At 39.4% G+C, this 22,483-nt stretch overlaps 1 protein-coding gene across 1 annotated transcript; it reads left to right on the top strand.

The window, feature by feature from the left end:
• Positions 1 to 602: 602 nt before the first annotated feature.
• LDHB (lactate dehydrogenase B) lies at positions 603 to 22,120 on the top strand. The gene is made up of 8 exons (XM_006090663.3): positions 603 to 701; positions 3,710 to 3,844; positions 12,048 to 12,165; positions 13,868 to 14,041; positions 15,755 to 15,928; positions 18,637 to 18,754; positions 20,323 to 20,446; positions 21,753 to 22,120. The coding sequence occupies exons 2-8, from the start codon at positions 3,716 to 3,718 to the stop codon at positions 21,918 to 21,920; spliced, it is 1,005 nt and encodes a 334-aa protein (XP_006090725.1). The 5' UTR covers positions 603 to 701; positions 3,710 to 3,715; the 3' UTR covers positions 21,921 to 22,120.
• The last annotated feature ends 363 nt before the right edge of the window (positions 22,121 to 22,483 follow it).

Genomic DNA, 22,483 nt, shown 5'->3' on the forward strand with positions numbered 1-22,483 from the left:
TAGATTAGTAGAGAACTGGAGAGAACAGCCTCTAGGCCTCAATTCCTCAGGTAACGAGTAGGCAAATCAGGCACGTTGGCTGAATTAGGTGGTGGTGTGGGGAGGGAGGAGACACACACACACACACACACACACACACACACACACTCCTGTAATTGTTGCATCAATTGAGCTTTATAACGAGACGCTGAAAAGCTTTATAACCGAGACGCTGAAAATGGAAAATAAGCACCAGCGCTATTCCGGGGAACACATCCTCAACATCTTAGCTAGAAACTGTAGTCTTCTAAAGTTGACCTTCTAAAGTTGACCAGAAAAGCGAAATTGAATTTTATTTCTATTTGGATGAAACGAGAGCATGAAAGTCTTGAAGAGGCGAAGCTTGGTTTCCGACATCATGCGGCCTCTGACTGCGGTCACGCCGGCGGGGAGCGGGGCCGCCTTCGCCACCAGAAGGTGACCTGCCGTTTTGGGGAGGAGGAGGGCATGTGCATACTTGAGCCCTTGTCCTTGAAGGGGATTGAGCGAGCGGAGGGGAGGGGTGGGCGGTGCTCGGGTTTCCAATCACAATGGAGAAAGCTGGGAGGCTGCAGAGGGGCGGGCCCGCCTCTTCCTCCTCCTTGCAGAGCCTGCGCCCGAGCAGCTGAAACTGTTTTCTTGGCGCGACTCTTCCTACCATCTGAGCAGCCTTCTCTCTCCTGGTAGGTTTCAGCTCCATATCCTCGATCCTGACTCAAAGGCCACCCGGGAGCGTCAGACAGGGGAGTCCTTGTGTTGCAAGAGTGAGGGAAGAACTGAGCAGGAGGATGTCCTCCACGGCCTTCAGCCCTGAGCATCCTGACTCCAGTCCTGGCTCAGCCCGTGGGTTCGAGGCTGCGGGTCGTGCCTTGCGCGGGGGGAGCAAGGTGGAGCCGAGGCGGTGCGGCCGAGCCCCAGCTTTGGCCGCCGCGCAGCGGGGCTCGCATTCGGCCGGTGCTCCTTGGCGGGGGAGGGCGGGGGCGGGGGGAGACTTTCATTTGCAGCTAAACCCCGGGCTCGCGCCCTTGATGGGCTCAGGGCGGTCACTGTACCCCCAGTGCCTGAGGATCCAGGAGAGGAAGGAGGGACGAGGGGATAGGCTGGCTGATCTTGAACCTGGGCAATGGGATCTCCTGCCCCGAGAATGGAGAGATGCCCCTGCACTGGCGGGGAGGAGGGTCAAGGATGACCTGCAGGTTTGACCTGCTCTCCGGCTTGGCCCGGCAGCTGGAGACGCTGTCCTTTCCAGAGCTCTAGAAGGATGCCTTCCGGGCCTTTTTTCCTGGATGCGCGGGGTGCTGTGTTTACTTTGCAGCTTTGGGTGTTGAGAGTGAGGAAGGCCTCGACGTTTTCCGTGGAGACCTTCTCCGAGGAGACCTGTGGTTGCCGCCTCCCTTGTGACCTGCCCCTCGGGGCTGCGGGCGCCAGGGCGCAGGAGGAGAGGTGGCCTGTGGGCGGCCAGCACTGGAGGCTGCACTTCGGGCCTGGAGAGAGGGGGAGGGGGGAGGGGGAGGGGAGGGCCGGCGCTGGCTTAGTGGAGGAATTAGATGGCAAACATGGCTTTTTAAAAAGTTAGAATGGAGAGCTATTCGTGAAGGGGGTCTTCGTTCCTGAACTTAAGGCACTGGTTTATTTCTAATGACTTCTATGCAAAAGGGGGTAGGGGGACTGCACTGTGAAGGACCAAGCATCAGAGGTTATTTTTACCCTGCGTATCATTCTTTTTCCTTACAGCCACCACTCTGACCTTGGCACGGTCCTGCATACAATACAGAACCTTTTATTCTAATTTTTAGTAACTTGTATTAAGGAAATCTTGAAGAAAAACACTTTCTCCAGAAAGATACGAAAGAATCTGTACTGCCTCTAAATTGTAATTTCTGAAATTCCCAAAATTGATTTTAAAAGATCTATCTGAACAACCGGTCGGTATTTATGTAGCAACCGTAACTGGATTTTTGTTTTCCATTGCTTTCTGCGTCCTCTATGTACCTGAAGGATCTAAAGCAACTAATGAAAATAAACTTAATGGAGAAAAACTGTGCATTTGTATCTACCGCTGTTCAACAAAAAGAGAGGCAGCATTCTTTCTTCTGATTCTGCTAAAAATGCAGGACGTGTATGAATTTCATTGTAAGGTCATCTGGAAAGACAGTTGCATGCTGTTCTGGATTTCACTAGCATCCACAAGAAATGCAAATGTGCTCTGTAAAGGCTAAAGAATCTCTCAATTTAGGAAAATGTGGGGTTTTTTTTGGGGGGGGGATAGGTTTAGAACAAAATAGTTGTTACACAGTTGTCTCCAAATTTAAGTACTTTATTCCAACTCAGAGACTTTCTAACTCTTAACATATACAATTGCTAAACTAGGTTTTGTCATTTAGTTTATTGCAGACTAGAAACAAAAAAACAGGATTGGGAAGCAGGGGCGCAATTTGAAACAGGCACAATGACCTCCAAGGCTACAGTCTAGCATTATAAGTAAAAGGAAACATAAATAATGGACATTATAATGGGTCACGATGATAACTGATACTTAGTTCTGAAGAAGAGGCTTACTAATGATCTGTACCCTCTCTGTTTAAGAAGGCAGGGTGGTACAGTAAATTTTGCCATTTGTTTTAAGTATTCAAAACCTGATTATCTGATGTTACAGATAAATTTGGTATTACTGTGTAGAATGTTTTCCCATAGTTTTCAATTTATTTTTTTTTAATTTTGGGGGGCTTTTAAAAAAAATAACTGGAAAGAAACGAACTCAAAGGTTGATAATCTCTTATTGGAACCTCCTGAAAGGAAAATATATAATTATCTAACCACCTTTCAGTAAGCTTCCAAGGTACACTAAAAGGAATTCAGGGTAATTTTTGGGGGGGGGAGGACACCTTTTGCACAAACATCACTCATCACTATTTTATTGTTACTGTATTTATTTAAGCACACATTGTATATTCAGTACACTGTGACACATTTTAAATAAGACTAAAGTATGCCTAGCTGGGTGGTTCTGTTGGTTCGAGTATTGTCCCGTGCACATATCTGAGTTATGGGTTCCATCCCTAGTCGGGGCATATGCGGGAGGTAACTGATGAATGTTTCTCTCTATCCCTCTCTCTCCCTTCCTCTCTCTAAAATCAATGAACATGTCCTTGGTTGAGGATTTAAAAAATCATCATCATAAGATTTAATTAGAAGAAAACAATAGAAGAACAAGTTAGTCCCTATCTTCCAAGTGTGATAATAACCATTAGTAGAATTATATTGATAATTGGCCATTAATTTTTTTAGACCAAGCTTAAATACGAGTTAATAGTGAGCCCTAACTTAGTTTACATAGTTACATATAAATTCTTTAGAAGGAGAGTAGAAAGATCAGTTCATTTAAATATAAATATTTTTGTCTTTTAGGCAGTGAATGAATAGCCACAAGATGAAAATTATTAAATTACAACTTGTTAAATGCTAATACGGAATCATAGACTGAAGAACCCAAATTCAAATAGCTTCATGGAGGTCTTATCTTAAGTTCTCCATTAAATGAGTCACATGGTTCTTTAAAGTATATTCTGTGTCCTAGCAGACCATTACGCTCTTTTTAAACTGTACTTTAATTAAAAAATTGCAGTAGTAACATTTTTAGGATAGTTCCCATTCAAATCTCATGTGTAATATTTTGATTCTTTTCTTACAGGGCACAATGGCGACTCTTAAGGAAAAACTGATTGCACCAGTTGCCAAAGAAGAGGCAACAACCCCAAACAATAAGATCACTGTCGTGGGTGTTGGACAAGTTGGTATGGCATGTGCCATCAGCATTCTGGGAAAGGTACGTTTCAAGAACACCATACATGCTGGACACTTTCAGCGTGTGTTCTTCAGATACTTCAGGTTTTTATTGTATCTTTAAAAGATGTTTTTATCCTGAATAATTTTTTTTAATTTTTTTTAAAGTATATTTTATTGATTTTTTTACAGAGAGGAAGGGAGAGAGATAGAGAGTTAGAAACATCGATCAGCTGCCTCCTGCACATCCCCCACTGGGGATGTGCCCGCATCCCAGGCACATGCCCTTGACCGGAATCGAACCTGGGACCCTTCAGTCCACAGGCCGACACTCTATCCACTGAGCCAAACCGGCTTCGGCCTGAATAATTTTTTAAAAATATTTTATTGATTTTTTACAGAGAGGAAGGGAGAGGGATAGAGAGTTAGAAACATCGATGAGAGAGAAACATTGATCAGCTGCCTCGGCACACTCCCTACTGGGTATATGCCGGCAACCAAGGTACATGCCCTTGACTGGAATCGAACCTGGGACCCTTGAGTCCGCAGGCCGATGCTCTGTCCACTGAGCCAAACCAGTTAGGGCTATCCTGAATAATTTGAAGTAAGTTGTAGGCATGATACTGCACCTTCAAATATGTAAGCCTGTGTCTCCTGAGAGAATGACAGTGTCCCTGTATGACACAATAGAGTTAAGATTCCTAGGGAACTGAATGTTTATATAATACTATTATCTAATATACAGTGCCCAGATTTAAAATTCTCCAGCTGTCAATATCATGCTTTTTATGGCTGTTTTCACCCCAATCCAAGATCACATATTTTATATACTTGTCACATCTCTTTATTCTTCTTTAATTCAGAACCATTACTCGGTTTTCTTTGTCTTTCATATCAGTGACATTTTTGAAGAGTCCATGTCAATTTTGTAGAACGTTCCTCCACTTATGTTGGTCTGATGTTTCCTTGTAATTATATCCAGGTTAATATTTTTGGCTGGGGTCATGACTAGGTGATGTAGTATTCTTCCTGATACATTACATCAGGAGTCATGCAGTGTTCAACTCACTTCATTGCTGGTGGTGACTGCAAGATTTCTCCACTGCAAATCTCCCCTTTTCTTCTACAATTAATAAATAATGTGCACGGTGGCTTTTTGAGGTCATGGAAATATCCTATTATTCTCCTCAAAATTTTACCCAATTGTTTTATTTTGAAATAATTTAAAATTTACAGAACATTTGTAAGAAATAGTAAAAAAAAAACACACCTATATCTTTCATATCCACTTTATCCAGATTTACCAATTCATAGATTTTTATTATATTCTCTACACACACACACACACACACACACACACACGGGATTCTTTTTTAACCATTTGAGAATCAAATGCAGATATCATACTCTTCTAAATCCATAAGAGTATATTTATTTAAAATAGGACATCTTCAAATATTCTCACATAACAAATGTGATTATCAATATCAGGAGGTTTAACGTTGATATCATACTATTAGCACCTTCCACTCCAGACTGTATTTTTCCTTTATACTTCCATGGACCTGGGGCTTGCCTTGTATCCTGTTGTGCTCTAAATCATAATTAGCTTTGTTTAGTTTCTGAGGACTTTTGAGGAAAGAGCTCTTTTCTTGTTTACCTCACTGAATTCATTCTTGTTTCTTCTCAAGGTTGCCTTCAATATAGGAACTACCTACACACCTCCAAAAGCAAAAATGCCTTGTCTTTAGAACACACTGTCTCTTTGTATTTATGGGAAGGCTGCCTGAATAACTCCTCACCAAGCATAATTCTATTTGCAAGGTTTAAATTCTAAAGGAACAAATTCTGGATCCCCACCGAGAAAAAGTTATCAAAGCAATCAACTAAAATATGTAGGGTGCAATAATGAAGGTTTTGTTCTTTTGCATTTTTTAAAAAATATATTTTATTGATTTTTTACAGAGAGGAAGGGAGAGGGAGAGGGATACAGAGTTAGAAACATCGATGAGAGAGAAACATCAATCAGCTGCCTCTTGCACGCCCCCCACCGGGAATGTGCCCGCAACCCAGGTACATGCCCTTGACCGGAATCGAACCTGGGACCCCTCAGTCCGCAGGCCGACGCTCTATCCACTGAGCCAAACCGGCCAGTGCTCTTTTGCATTTTTTTCTAGCTCATTTTATTTTATTTTTTTTAAATATATTTTATTGATTTTTTACAGAGAGGAAGGGAGAGAGATAGAGAGTTAGAAACATCGATGAGAGAGAAACATCGATCAGCTGCCTCCTGCACACCCCCTACTGGGGATGTTCCCGCAACCCAGGTACATGCCCTTGACCGGAATCGAACCTGGGACCTTTCAGTCCGCAGGCCGACGCTCTATCCACTGAGCCAAACCGGTTTCGGCGATCTAGCTCATTTTAATTGACTAGGTGCCTGTGATTTACTAGTAGGATAGCTGCTTCCCAAATTACAGGGAATTTAAATAACCACACTTTAGTGCTCACTGTCCATGCCAGTAAAAATTAAACGTAGTCCATTTTACGTTCCTTTTATGTAACATTTGAGGTGTAACCTGTTCAAAGTGTTTTAACCGAAATGCTTCATTTTTAACAACAACCTGAAGAAGTGGGAGCTGCCCTATCCTGTTTTCAGCTGAGGTGGCTGAGACTTGAGATGAAGTAGTCTGCCCACAGTCTACTGGTGGGGGCAGAACAATATACTTTTTTCTTTTTTTAATCCTCACCAGAGGATATTTTTTCATTGATTTCTGGAGAGAGTGGAAGGGAGGGAGGAGAGGGGGAAGGGAAACATAGACTTGAGAGATTGGTTCACACACACACACACACACACACACACACACACACATATCCTGACCTAGGCTGCATGCAACCAGGGTATGTACCCTTGATGGGAAATCAAACCCATGACCCCTCCGTCTGCGGGGCCCATGCTCTAACCACTGAGCTACTGGCCGGGGCATGATGGAACTGTATTTTGAACCCAAGACTGAAATTTCTTTTTATTCTGTGCTAGTATTTGGGTGGTTAAAAACAAAGGTATTAATACAATACCAGCTACGGATTCCTGCTGATCTCAAAATTTACATCTTTCAGAAACCTGTATGTGAGCTATCATGGGTCTATGAGTACTTCTATGACTGTTTTAATTGTACATTTGAAGTCTTCCCTAGTAAATAATTTAATTGAGACGGTATCTGCAGTTATATAATACTTTGGCCCATTTCAGGTGCTTGAGAGAACAGACCCTGCTGCTAACACAGTAGTAATCTTCCAATTCAGATGCTTACTGCGAGGGAATGACTGCCTTGTTCAAAGGCCATTTGATTAATTAAAACTATTTAAATCTTATTTTAATGAGTAAGCATGAAAGTGCTTCAAAATTGGTATTGATATTTGCTGAGGATTATAAACCCCACTAGTTTAACAGAGAAAGGAAATGAACAGTGCCTACTCTGTTTAGTCTCTATATTTTGCTTCATTTCTCTACGAAAGTTCTGGGAGGGGATTGTCATCTATGTATTATCGTTGGGGAAAAAAAAGACTCAGAAAGATTAAGTGACTTAGTTAAGATCACATAGTGAGCTCCAGACCTGGCCTTCTGAGTTCATCGCTGGTGTGCTTTACAGCGGACACACATTGCTTTGGCCCAGAAACTGAGCCTAGCTAGGGCATCAGAGATAGAGAGGTTGAGGGGGCCCACACCTCAGCTAGGCCTGTGAAGGCAGCTCAGGCCCCTAGTACCATGTCCCAACGTTACGAAGACTCAGTTAACTATTTTCTGCTTGTGCTCTTTCCCACTCCCCCGACCCTCATTGCCAACATCATAACCATAGCGAGTTTTATAAAAACGGGAACTCTCCTACTTAACACTTTTCAGTAATGCCACAGGGCACGTAATGCTACACACCTGCAAAGACCCTGCAAGGCCTCAAGGATCTTTCCCTGCCTGTCTCAGGGCAAAGCAGCGGAGTGCACAACCCTAGGGGGCGCCATCCACAGTGTCAGGAGCACCTGCCGATGCAACGTGGTGGCGTTGTGTCGGACCTCATCTCTCACCCTCTGCCTTATTTCTTCAAAACATCAAGCTCATTTCTGTGTAAACCTTTTCACTTGGTTTTCTCTTCACCTGGAATGTCTACCCCATACCCGTGCTCGGCAAACCGCGGCTCGCGAGCCACATGCTGCTCTTTGGCCCCTTGAGTGTGACTCTTACACAAAATACCACATGCGGGCGTGCACATACAGTGCGATTGAAACTTCGTGGCCCATGTGCAGAAGTCGGTATTTTGTGGAAGAGCCGGTATTTTGTGGAAGAGCCACACTGAAGGGGCCAAAGAGCTGCATGTGGCTCGTGAGCCGAGGTTTGCCGAGCTGCAGTTTGCCGACCATCACAGAGGTGACCCTTCCTATCAATCATATCATGCCTTTGCAGGCAGGCTTTCCCTGACTCTCCAATACAAAGTGAACTTCCCAGTAACTTCAATATCACCGTGCCCCTGGTGTGTATAGCGCTTGCATCATCAGAATCATCTTAAATTGTCTGCTTCATTCCTGTTCTTTTCCTGATACATTTAATGAGAGCAAGGACTTTGCTAAATTTGTTCATTCCTGTATTCCTGATGAGTAGAATAATGCCTGGCACATTCAGCAATAAATATATATTAAATAAATGAATATTCCTGCTGTTACTAGTAAACTGCATTTACATTTGGCTGAATTTTTTCATAGCTTTTCCTTTTCCGTGGCTTTTGCCAAATATGACTTCTGCCCCACTACCAATCCCAAACTCTGCAGGGAGCTGCCAACTCCCCCTCGGCCTGCCGGGGTCACATGTTGCTTCCATGAAGATTCTTCCCTGAGCCTCTGTGCCCAGCTGCCTTAGGTCTGAGTGTCTGTTCTTGATCCTCAACTTCAGCCGTTTTCTTGAACAAACAGCATAAGAAGTCTTTTAGAAGGAGCAAAGTAATTACAGATATACTACAAAGCGGTTTTTATAGGCAAAGTCAGCTTACAAGTGGGACTTAATTAAAACTTGGAATTTGGACAAGAATAGACAGGTTAATGGAACAGACTAGAAGCCCAGAAACAGGCCCAAACCATATTAAGTGATAGAAGTGACATTCCAGAGGAGAAGAAAAAACAGATTATTGAAAAATAGTGCTTACCCATTTATTTGAAAAAAGTTACACCTTTTCCTACCACAAATTTCATGCACCCTAAACACTTCAAAATAAAAATGCAACCATCAGTGCGGCTCGGTTGGAGCATCATCCAGTACACTGGAGGGTGGCGGGTTCCATCCCTGGTCCGGGTGTGTACAGGAAGCAACTGATCGATGTTTCTCTCTCACTTTGAGGTCTCTCTCTCTCTCTCTCTCTCTCTCTCTCTCTCTCTCTCTCTCTCTCCCTGTCTCTCAAATCATTGGAAAGCATGTCTTCAAGTGAGGATTTAAAAAATGCAACCATCAAATATTAAAGCATTGGTGGCAGGAATTTACCAGCTAAGAGAACCAAGAGGCAGATTATGGCTGTGCCCAGTCCACACGATACTTTAGACGAAAAGACATTTTTGTAGACATTTCAACAGTGATGGTCGTGTTTTTCAACTGGCCTTATTCCTTAATAAATTATTGCTTTTGCAATTAATCTGGGTCTTGCAGTTTCAAATATTTAAAAATATATTTACAACTTAAGTGGAATACATAGATGGCAAATTCATGGGCTATCCACTAAGTTACTGCAGAAGGAGATTTATTTAAGCCGAACAGCAGCATCAGTCCTCAGTCACACGTGTTCCATTTGCCTGCCTCCACACTTGGAGGACATTCAGTGGTGCAGATGCAGCTAAATTCGGCGCGGCAATTATTTTTTAAAGTGTTGGATCCCTTCCTTCCTTGCCAGCTGTGTAGGCACTTCTCAGCCAATTCTCTACACCCACTGAAATAAAAGACAGGATCTGAGATCCTGTGATATCCTTTTCCACTTAAGCCCCAAATTGTTTTGCCCTGTTGCCTTCACCAGCACACATGTGATGTTACTAAAATAAGAGTGATGTTCTTTGTGTTCAGGACCTTGACAGAATGCTAGTGCTATTATTAAGTTGTATTGAACATAACCTAGTGGGTTGCCAAATAATGCTTCATTATAACATTGATGTGATGCTGTAGGAACTTATCTCTTGTTTATATCAATTAGTTTATGGTAAAATTGGTTTCGGAATAGATCATTTCACCACAGTTCCAAGAACCGATCAACAATGTTAAGTGAGGACTTACTGTATAATGTAGGACTTAAAAAACAACATGAATGAGGGTTTTGTGTGACCTTGTTAGAGGCTGCAAAGGAACAGAACCGTTTTAAAAGGGTTAAAACATGTGTTTAAGTAAAAATAGATGAAAATTAATGCCAGTGTTTGACATTTGTGGCAATGAGAAAATATTTACAAGTAATTCCCGTCTCATAAAAGGGTGATTTCAGAAAATTTTCAAGTTAAGTTGTTGCTTGGAACTAAGACCACATTCCATCACAAGGAGGCTTGAGTCTCAGATAAACCATCACAAGCAAACCCTCACAGCTCACTTCTGTAGGCTAGCCAGCCACTGGGGTTCTGGAGACAGGATTGTCCTCATTCCTTGGCTCCTGCAGGGAGCGGGACCTGCTTTGATGGCAAGCAAAAGTGGATCAAGTTTCTTGTTGGCAATCTCACCTCTCTCTGCTTCTTCTCTCTCTGCTGGTCACCAGTTACACCCAAGGTTACTCCTTATCCTTCAAAGTTCTTCCTGAACTCCAATTACCAGTGGGCTCCAGCACTGATATATCATATTAAGCTAATTATTTTGCCAAGGGTCCTACTAAAAACAGCAGAGGCAAAGACTAGTGATGTTTCAATGGGAAGGATAGCTACTTTTTATTTTGCAAATAATGGATTTCCATAGAATAACCAAATTTCAAAGCTGAAAGGCTATTTAATTGCATCTAGAGTGACACCCCCTTCACCTTACCCTCTCCCCCCCCCCGCCCACTTTTATAAGAAGAAAAGATCAAGGACTTGCTGAAGAACATGCGTGAATACTGAAAGGAAGAATCCAGAGTTTTGTTTTTCTTCCTCCCCACTATTCATGCAGAGATATGGAGAAATATAACTGTGTAAAATATGTTATGTATAAGACGTTTTATAAAACATGTGAAATTATGATATTGGATCAAGATTTAGGCCAGTGGTTCTCAACCTTCCTAATGCCGTGACCTTTAATACAGTTCTTCATGTTGTGGTGACCTCCGACCATAAAATTATTTTTGTTGCTACTTCATAACTATAATTTTGCTACTGTTATGAATCGTAATGTAAATATCTGATATGCAGGATGTATTTTCATTGTTACAAATTGAACATAATTAAAGCATAGTGATTAATCACAAAAACAATATGTAATTATATATTCAATATGTGTTTTCCGATGGTCTTAGGAGACCCCTGTGAAAGGGTCGTTCGACCCCCAAAGGGGTCGTGACCCACAGGTTGAGAACCACTGATTTAGGCTTTTCTTTTGCGTGGGTGGTATAGGATGACAATTGGAATAGAAAATAAAAGAACTCTGAGACTTGGCACGTTTGGATTGATTATGTTTGGAGAATCTACTAGTCCTGGATCCCTCTGTCCATAAAACCCTCTTTCCTTGATCCACCAAGGTACTGGTCAGAGCTAAGCCGAGGATTCCAAACTTCAGCCAGGGCTTTAAATCCTACTCTAAAGTGAACTTAAACTCATGATGGTCTAAACCAAATCTGCCCTCAGAAACCCTCCACCGTTGGGGTGACCTCAGGGATGGACACTCTGCCCAAGGTTGTTCCTGGGTCTAGGTGAATCTCTTTGTCACCATCCCCAAGTAATGTAAAGAATTGTGCACCCTGAGGCCACTGTTGGATCAAGTTGGTTTCAGCAGTAATCTTTACAGCTACATATTCTTAAAGCCATTTGCATTGTGTCAAGTTGAATACTAGAATGAAATTCTGAAAAAGCAGTGTCTTGAATATTAATAGTTCATTATTCAAGATGTTTTATGATGAATTTGTTTCAAGAGCACACCTAACCTCTGTGATTAAAGTCTCGAGGTTTATAGACATTTGGCTCTTAGCCATTTAAAGGGTCTCTGGGTTGTACTGTGAGCTGGGATATCCTAGAGTAGCTTAGGGCACTAACACCTGTTTTTGTGATTCTAGTCTCTGGCTGATGAGCTGGCCCTTGTGGATGTGTTGGAAGATAAACTCAAAGGAGAAATGATGGATCTGCAGCATGGAAGCTTATTTCTTCAGACACCTAAAATTGTGGCAGATAAAGGTAGTGTTACTTCATGCCCAATGCAACCTTATCTAATAATTGATATCCTCAGCCCCTGATACAACATTAGTCTTCCCATCGTGGTGAATCTAGTGTTGGCAGTCTCTTCTTTCCTTTGGGCTCCAATTCATTCTGGAGGACAAAGACAAAAGTATTACCTCTGTAAACATCCATGTGGCTTCCACACATTTGGTACATAACATTTTAGCAAATTGTATTCTAATGTTTGTTTATGTGTGTCTGAGAACGGGAAGGTTTCAGACAGGAAAAAACATTTGCCCAAAGTAATTTATTTGAGCGCCTTGATGAAGCTAAATGCATTCATGTTCCAGCCGTCCATTCTAGCTGAGCAGGTTTATGCGATGGCTCTGCCAGCACAGCATGGCTCTGCCTAAAGATACAGAAATGTGGGCTCCAAGGTAACAGCTCCTACCAATAAGAGCTGTTACTGATTGGATTGTTGAGCAGTCTCTGTACTGTGAAACTTTCTGCATGGCTTATCTTACTTCATCCTCATAGCAGCCCTTTGAGAGGTAGTTCCTATTACCTCCGTTTTATGGGAGAGGAAACTGATAAAATATTAATGACTGTCAAAAGTTACATAGCAGCATAGCTTAATTGTGAATCATCCATAGCTATTGAGTCTAATGATTGCATCAAATCATAATGTCTTTCGTTTTTGGGGAAAGGACACGTCCTCCAGAGAAACTCCCTGCTCAAAGTGAATAAGCTTGAGTATTAGAAATTAATTGCCTGCCAAGAATTAAACACTTCAGTTCCCTCCTTCCCCATCATAGACTGAATTAACATTATAGACCAAAAGATACCTTTAAATTGCTTTTTTAAAAAAAATTTGTAATTAAATTGGAAAGGAGGCTGGTTTCTCTTTTATTTTTAATATGTTTGTATTGATTTCAGAGAGGGAGGGAGAGAGAGATAGAAAAGTCAATGAAGAGAGAGAATCATTGATGGGCTGCCTCCTGCACACCCCACACTGGGGATCGAGCCCACAACCTGGGCATGTGCCCTGCCCGGGAATCGAACCGTGATCTCCTAGTTCAGTGATGGCGAACCTTTTGAGCTTGGCGTGTCAGCATTTTGAAAAACCCTAACTTAACTCTGGTGCCGTGTCACATATAGAAATTTTTTTGATATTTGCAACCATAGTAAAACAAAGACTTATATTTTTGATATTTATTTTATATATTTAAATGCCATTTAACAAAGAAAAATCAACCAAAAAAATGAGTTCGCGTGTCACCTCTGACACGTGTGTCATAGGTTCGCCATCACTGTCCTAGTTCATAGGTTGACGCTTAACCACTGAGCCATCCCGGCCGGGCTGCTTTTTTTATTTTTTATTGAAGGGCTGCCTGTTGGACTCACTGTTTATGCTTTGTATTATTACTGACAATGCAGTATTCTATAAAGTCAATTGCAAGTCGAAATTCTTAGCCAGAGGCATAATTTAAGACCTTTTTTATTTTTCTGGTACATTCTCCTGAACCAGTTTTATGTTTGGAATGCTTCCCTATAGAAGGAAGGAGCCACAGGAGCATTGTAAAACCTTATAATACAGAAAACGTAATTCTCATGTAAATTCTAGAAGCGTATGCATGTTGAGATAGTTTGGGGGCATATCACACCTGGTCTGTTTTGAAAAAGAGTTGTATTTAAAGTACCTTTTGCCTTCTCCCTCTAGACTACTCTGTGACCGCCAATTCTAAGATTGTGGTGGTAACTGCTGGAGTTCGCCAGCAAGAGGGAGAGAGTCGTCTGAACCTGGTGCAGAGGAACGTTAATGTCTTCAAATTCATTATTCCTCAGATCGTCAAGTACAGCCCTGATTGCATCATAATTGTGGTTTCTAACCCAGGTATTTGAATGCCTGAAGGGATCAGTTATGTTAAGTTCATTGTGTTCGGGGTTTATTTTATTTTGCTTTTTGAATTTAAGAAAATCTGTCTTGGTGTTCACTAGCAGAAGCAATTCACATGTCTTTTGTTAATGGCCCTAAAAGAGTGTTTGCAGAACTAATGGTACTGTCCCAGGCCAAATGTTTAAAGATGTGAGAATTGTTTTACTGGTATATAAAGCAGTTTCATCTGTTTGTTTAATCTGGGTTTGTTGTAGAGTCTAAAAGCTTTTAAAATTTCTGTAAAGATTATCCTGGGGTACATAATGAAACATTTGAACGTGGCTTCAATTTCTAAGAAATGTTTTAGCATATCTGACTTTTTGTTTTCCTAATCTCTAAAACTTCAGAATTGAATCATATTAAATTTGAAACAAAGAGTTTAAGAAAATCATTATTTAGTCCTGATTTAAAGATGGAAACAGGCTGTATAAATAGACCAACACATGCTAACACCAAATGTTGTTAAAACGTAATACTTCTGGTTAAAAAGAATTGCATTATTTTAGCCTACACAGTCAAAATCCACTCTCTATTTCACACTTCTTATGTCTATAGATTGCCACCGAACTTATTGTTTATTGGTGAGCATAATAGATACATTGATAAAATGGTAAAACTGATTATCTCTGACAGCTCATATAGAGAAAAATTGTGAATAATATTTCACAATCCTAATACTTTGTGAAATATTGAGAGTTGAAAGCCAGCAAAGACAGAGGTTATTTTAGTATTCTTATTCTCTGTAATTCTGGGTCGCAGTTTATTAAATAGCTCAATCCTGCATCTGAATGTTCTCACGGTGGCAGATAGATGTAGGACAGGAATGAGAAATGCCTGGCACATAATGAAGTTGTTGTGTCCTGTACCTCAGGCAGACATTAATAACTGGTTATACCGCTTTCCAGGGGTAGCTTCAGAGTTTTAACTCTCCCAGGAGTCAGACTGGCCCGAATCCAAGTTGCCAAGGAAGGGTTTATAATATCTAGTCCATAATGACCTTAAACTGTCTTAGCCAGTGTCTGTCTATGACTGTGGAGATGGAGACTGCAAAATTAACCCCTTGCCTTGCTTGTGTGCGCATATTCCTACTTCTGCAGCTTAGCCCGTAAGTACTGTGACCACAAGTTTGGCCTCTGTGCAGTCTCAAGCTGAGCCACATCAGAATGAAGGCTCTGTCATAGAAATCTTTTTATTAAATAGTAGGAAATGTTAATATCTTGTATTATAACAATTATTTACTAAGTAGTATCTGTTCCCGGGAAAATTTATAGTAGCATCCCTTGGTAATTTGGTAACCAATGCCTTTTGGTTTATGATGACAGTCACTAACAGTCACGGAATGTTAGAATTAGAAGAAACGTAAGGGGTGATCTAATTCAACCCTTTTTCTTTCCACATACAGTAAATTAATTAATCTGCTAGGTTCTTATATATTCTCATTTCAAGTAAGAAATTCCCATTTCTCCTAACAAATAAAAAGCACAATATTGCATTTTTCTTGTCTCGCTAAACCCCATTATCTCTAATATGAACAGTCAAAGTACGTTTTTATAGGCACGTCTCATTTGGAGAATGGGGAAGTGGGAGAGCAGGAAGCGGGGCACCCACTAATTTACAAAGCAGTCGAAATCAGTTTTGATTTACTTGCATATATTTTTCTAAAATTTGTAGTGGATATTCTCACATATGTTACCTGGAAACTAAGTGGATTACCCAAGCACCGTGTGATTGGAAGTGGATGTAATCTGGATTCTGCTAGATTTCGCTACCTTATGGCTGAAAAACTTGGCATTCATCCCAGCAGCTGCCATGGATGGATTTTGGGAGAACATGGCGACTCAAGTGGTAAAAAAAAAAATAAAAAATAAAAAATAAATTAATATAAAAAATAGACAGTATTTACTGTGTACTACTTTATGGTATTATTCTTGCCATTCTGAAAGTTTTGAAGATGTTTTTATTGATTTTAGAGAGAGAGGAAGGGAGAATGATAGATACATCAATGAGAAATAGACATCGATCCGCTGCCTCTTGCACATCCCCTCTTGCATGTGCCCTGACCAGGAATCAAATCGGGGACCTCTTGGCTCATGGGTTGATGCTCAATCATTGAACCACACTGCCTGGGCTGATTTTTTTTAATGCATTTTTATATAACAGTACAAATAAGTAATTTGTGGGGGATAACTTTATATAGACTAGGGAAATAATTGATTCATCATCATATTTTTTTTTGCCTGCTAAATTTAGTATTAACTAATTATTCTTAGTTCAATGCATTATTACTATGAAGATGTTTTGTGTTAAAAACATTTATGAAAATTGTGATTGTATTTAATAACCCTAAGCCTATTTATTAAACATAGAATTTCATACATTGAATAGGTGTATTGTATAAAACTATAATAATACAAAATGTTAATATTAATAATAATGATAACAATGATCTTTCTTTTACTAAATTTATTTCTGCCCAGTATACAAATTTAAGTATAAATTTTCCTTTGGATTTACTTGGAGTTTGTAATGTGATATTTGTAATGAGTTTACCTTGGTATTATAATAATTTGGTTTTACAATTATTGCATTTGTGCATTTTTATATAATGAGGCTGATTTTTTTCTGACACATTGTACTACTTTATCCAAGAGTTCTTCATATCCAAGCATTTATCTGAATTTATTTCCTATATAAAGTATTTAGCATAGTGTCTGATGTATAGTAAAAGCTTAATAGATGCTAGTCATTACAAATATACAATTTCTGGAACCACAGATCTAGAGGTGATGTTACATGTCTTCTAGTTCAAGACTTGCATTTTAATGAGGAAGAAATGGAGGCAAGCAGTCATTGTGGCTTGTTGGAGATCCATTGTAGTTAGTGGCATCATTACAACTAGAATCAGATCTTCAGACTCTTGACCAAGTTCCATTCATTCATTACTGTCATTTTTTTCAAAACATCTTCTTCCCCTATATTATGTACATAAAATGAAAAATAATTGAACCATGCTCATTATTGAGTGATTTATGTAGACCTCATAGCTTTCAAAAACCATGAAAATGTTTGTTTTTCAACAATTGGCCTGATTTTGCCAAAGTTTTGGGCTAAAAGAGGTTTTGGTTGGCCATGGGCAACTTCTCCATTCATAGCCGAGCTAGACGTCACCTCATGCCTTTGCTTCTATTTACTGAGTCTCCAGTGCTTTCCTCCAAAAGTGCTTATTATTTCTTGAGGACCAGTTCCAATGCCTATATTTTGTACCCCTTTCTGTCACTCCTTTCCCCCTACATAAGGTAGACCCTTTATTTATGTTTTATTACACTTTCTCCACACTTCTGTGAGAGCTTACCCCATTGTTTTTGTTTCCTTTACTTGTCTGTTTCTCCCGGTAAATTCTAAGCTTGTCCATGTCATAGAGCAGCGGTTCTCAACCTGTGGGTCGCGACCCCTTTGGCGGTCGAACGACCCTTTCACAGGGGTCACCTAAGACCATCCTGCATATCAGATATTTACATTACGATTCATAACAGTAGCAACATTACAGTTATGAAGTAGCAACGAAAATAATTTTATGGTTGGGTCACAACATGAGGAACTGTATTTGAAGGGCCAGAAGGTTGCGAACCACTGTCATAGAGAATGTCTTTATTCATTTTTGTATGCCTCGGTCTTCAATATGTGCTTTTGGCTGGGCAGGAGGTGTTAAGAATAGGCAAGGGAGTTGTTTTGGTGCATCCAAGCCTCCAGAGATATAGCCAATGACAGAGGAGCACCTTGTCTGTTATGCCTCTGGAGGCATTCTTGGAAGGAAATTTTTGATCCAATTAAGACCAGAAAAATTCATTGTGGTCACATGAATTTTCTTTCAAGAAATAGACTGGCCCTGGCTAGTTTGGCTCAGTGATTAGAGCATTGGCCTGTGGACTGAAGGGTCATGGGTTCGATTCTGATCAAGGGCACATACCTCAGATGCAGGCTCGATCCCCATGCAGGAGGCAACCAATCTCTCTCTCTCTCTCTCTCTCTCTCTCTCTCTCTCTCTCTCTCTCCCTTCCATTCTCTCTAAAAATCAATATAAAAAATATCCTCAGGTGAGGATTAACAACACCAAAAAAGGCATGAGAAGAGATACTTAGACTTCCCAAGATTTGTTTTTACCTCACTGCAGAAAAAAAAGCGGGGGAGGACTTATATTACAAAAATAAATAGGAGGAAAGTTAAAAATTTCTCAAGCCAAAAGTTTGGGATAGCCCCCAACCAGAATCCCTTGTGATTTCACGAACCTAGAGAAAAACAAGAAGTCCATATTCTCTAATTATGACATAATAATTCTGTTTTGTACCCAAAGGTTGAAAGTTAAAAGTCCAGATGTGTGGCTATTTGATGCTAAAGGCAGCTTTTAGGGGGAACTATACTGGAGACAGTTGTCATTGAGCAGTTCAAGTGGGTAGCTTGCATCAGAGGTGAAATCTGAACCAAGTGAAGAAAAGGTTTCTAAAAATAGTGTTAGGAACATAAAATGTTTATTTTAGTTATTTTAATTTTTTCAGTGGCTGTGTGGAGTGGAGTGAATGTGGCAGGTGTTTCTCTCCAGGAACTGAATCCAGAAATGGGAACGGACAAAGACAGTGAAAATTGGAAGGAAGTGCATAAGATGGTGGTTGAAAGGTAAGTGGAAGAGGGCTTGATTTAAGACAATTAATTTTATCTTTGCTTAGATAAAATTATAAACACTTTCCACAGCTGCCTGCTCAGATAAACTCTTACTAAAGTAAATATGCAGCTGTTATCTGCTGAAATAGACAAGACTAACTTATACTGGTCAAGCTTGCTATGCCAGTCGCCGTAGGGAAAGTAAATATTTTTCTAGAGAAATTCTGTTGTAGAGGTAACAGAAACAATACATAGAATTAACAAGTAAGAAGGGCTTTCAAAATGCCTCCTGTCGATAGATAAGTGTGTCCTATTTAGAAAGTAAACCTAGACTCCACTAGTCTCCCAATTGCCTAAAATAAATACTTGCTGATTGATTGTTGAAAGTGTTTAAGCTGCGCTATATTTACCTTTCCATACTCAGATAAAGATGTCTCCCATTCCTTCCATTTTCTTTTTCTGGAAACTCTCTTACGAGCAACCCATCTCTCTTTCTGTGACCTTTATGCTTATCATAAAACAAGGTGTCATTGGCCCTGGATTCAACTCATAACACTAACACTAACTCTATAGTCTTAGGGAAGCCATTTAACCTTTAAGTTGAATCATGGGTTTCTCCTCTGTAGAGTCAAATGATAATAGAATTATTGTACAAATTGAGTAAAAGCACACACACCTATGCACATACTTATTATTGATAAGATTTTAATAAATGTTAGCTGTTAATTACAGAGAGTTGTTGTAACAAAACTAACGGATATCTCAAATATGGAATTATTTTATTTAGATCAATTTTAATGATCTCCTCCCCCTCCCCCCCAGGAATTTGACCTGTATAATGATAAAAGGAATTTTTAAAAAGTTGAAGGGGTCCTTAGAATATGATTAATATAGACCCTTTATTTTACAAATGAGAAAACGAGGGCTCACTCAGGTGATGTAACTTGCACATGGTCTTCTAGTCGGTGATAGATCCCAACTTTCTAATACCCAGTTACTCCTCCCACCTCTCACGGACCTGTCCCTTTGTGCCTTTTGTGGTGTACAGTTTGTGTTCAGAAAATTTCCAGGCAAAATATTGCTATCACCTTGCTCTTCATTGAGTTGGTCATAGTATTTTAGGTGACATTGGTAAGTGGGACCTCAAAATCAAGACATATTTTGTCCTTTGAATATGAAGATTCATTTACTTTCATTGTTTCCTGATTTCATTAATATCTTTAGAAATGTTCGTGTCTATGAATAAGAAGATTGGTTGGAAAAAGTACATTTTTACCACCATGACTTTATAATCACTTATCCAACTGTTATTTAAATTTATCAAAACATGTACATAGCACCTACCATAATGTGTTTATACTTTAAACATTTTACATGCATATTAACTTATTTAATAAACTTATGAAATAGATCCACTATCACTCTCATTTTATAGAAGAAGACACTGAGACAAGGAAGGTTAAATAATTTAAACAAGATTACATAGTAAGAGACAGAGCAGGCGTTAAACCCAAAGAGTCTGGTTTTAATAACTATTGGGTATGATTTCAATGATCTCTTTTGTGACATATTTTTTTTCTTAGTGCCTATGAAGTCATCAAGTTAAAAGGATACACCAATTGGGCTATTGGATTAAGTGTGGCTGATCTCATTGAATCCATGTTTAAAAATTTATCCAGGATTCATCCAGTATCAACGATGGTGAAGGTAAGACAAAGTGTTACAAAATAGAAAGTGATTTCTAGTGTTGTAGTCTATAAATAGAGTCATTTAAGGAAGGACAAGATGAAGTCTCAGTCCACAGTTATTTTTCTTATTTCAAAATTTTATGGAGACTTTTTTCTCTTCCTACAGAAATCCAAGGATAATAAGAACATAAACTTGTAGAGGCTAAGACATCCAATAAATTTTTACAGTTCTTTTTGTGTGAGGTGGCCAATTAAATATTCTGAATCTTGTTGGCATAGTCTCACAATTGATGATCACTTAAATAAGTGTATAATAGTTTTATTTTAAGTTGGCATATTAAGCTATAGATTGCATATGATGTAGCACTTGATACCTAAGTAAATTTAGTTTAATTCAAAAGCCATGAAACAGTTAAATAGAAATTGATTGTTTTCACATGAAACTAAAATTGCATTAAAAAATTGTGAAAGAAAACTCATTTTCCACAAGTCAATGGCTAGGGTGAAAAAGTAAGGAGGGTGGTACAGTAGATTAAAAGAAGCATACAAAAAAGATAAATATTGAAGCAATTTGGAGTAAAACATGGTGTCAGATTTTCTTAAAAACAAATATGGCAAAATTAGATTCATTGCCGAATTTTAGAGTGCATATGTAAGAATTTGTTTTTTCTCTATCCTTTGGTATATGTACAAAATTTTTGGAAATTAAAAGTTTAAAAATTTATTAAAGTAACTTGTTTTGATAATTAAATAATTTAATTAATTGTGTAGTAAAATTGACCCTGTGAATAAATTAGTTTATACACACTGGTAAAGTTTTGGGGAATTATACTGTTTTCTTTTCCAGCAACTCTTAGGTGTTATAAGAATTTTGCCTTTGAGTGACCTCCAGCTACTATTCTGGACCTTATAGGTTGGCTACCACCTGAAATTTTCTTCTTAACTAAAGAATTTTAAGAAACTTAAGATTTCGTGAAAAGTAGCCCATTAAGAACCACATTTGAATGCAATTTAATTTGAAGACATATATCAAATTCTGTTAAAATCTACCTACGAGAGAGAGAATTGTCATACAGTTCAATAAAGCACTTACTACTTTCTTAATAAATTTCTAGTTTTATCAGAGTGTAGATTTGTCTTTCCTATGTATAAAACCTAATTCAAAACAGAAGTATTAGGGAAATCTGAGCCTGTAAGTAATGAAAACTAAAGAATGAGTTTGTGCTTACACATTTCCTACAATTCTTTCTATTCAAAGATAGGACCTAGGATCATTCTTACCTCTGGTTTTATTCTTTAATCTAAATGCTTTCCTTGTCTGGCAGGGGATGTATGGCATTGAGAATGAAGTCTTCCTGAGTCTCCCGTGTATTCTGAATGCTCGGGGATTAACCAGTGTTATCAACCAGAAACTGAAGGATGATGAGGTTGCTCAACTCAAGAAAAGCGCAGATACCCTCTGGAACATCCAGAAGGACCTCAAAGATCTGTGACTACAGGGTTCTAGGCTGTAGAAATTTAAGAACTACAATGTGATTAACCATGAGCCTTTAGTTTCCATCCATGAACATGGATCGCAGTTTGCTTTTATCCTCCTAAATATGTGAATCTGGGCTTACAGAATCAAAGCCCATACCTGGTGTAATGCTTGCAACATGAGTCCTTGAACAAATAAATTAACGATGGTAGTGTGCTTCTGTTTCTGGAGTTTTTCCTTTAGTGGTTTCTGAAAGATTTCAGTCAGTTTTGCAAATAATTTTTCTCCTACATCATACATTTCCTTAAATTCTCTTATCTGCATTTCATCTTCTATAACTCCTCCCACCAACCAGCACAAAAATTCTTGGTCACAACATGTGCTATGATTTTGATGTCCTGAGAATATGGTTATTTTTTTAAGGAATTCTATGTTTTTCACAGCAAAATTGAAAGTACAGAAATTTCACATATGTACTTGCTCCCACACATGCTTATCTTTCCTCATTATCAATATCACTCACCATAGTGGTATGTTTGTTAAAATCAGTGAACCTATATTGACACGTCATTATCATTA

Source organism: Myotis lucifugus, unplaced genomic scaffold (genome assembly GCF_000147115.1).
Source record: "Myotis lucifugus unplaced genomic scaffold, Myoluc2.0 scaffold_78, whole genome shotgun sequence".
NCBI classification, from domain to species: Eukaryota; Metazoa; Chordata; class Mammalia; order Chiroptera; family Vespertilionidae; genus Myotis; species Myotis lucifugus.

Bases quoted from the DNA above. Each gene is read 5' to 3' on its own strand.
- LDHB (XM_006090663.3), top strand. From the start codon at position 3,716: ATGGCGACTCTTAAGGAAAAACTGATTGCACCAGTTGCCAAAGAAGAG. The intron at 18,755-20,322 runs GTAAGTGGAAGA...TTTTTTTCTTAG, and splicing joins CATAAGATGGTGGTTGAAAG to TGCCTATGAAGTCATCAAGT. The intron at 20,447-21,752 runs GTAAGACAAAGT...CTTGTCTGGCAG, and splicing joins CAGTATCAACGATGGTGAAG to GGGATGTATGGCATTGAGAA.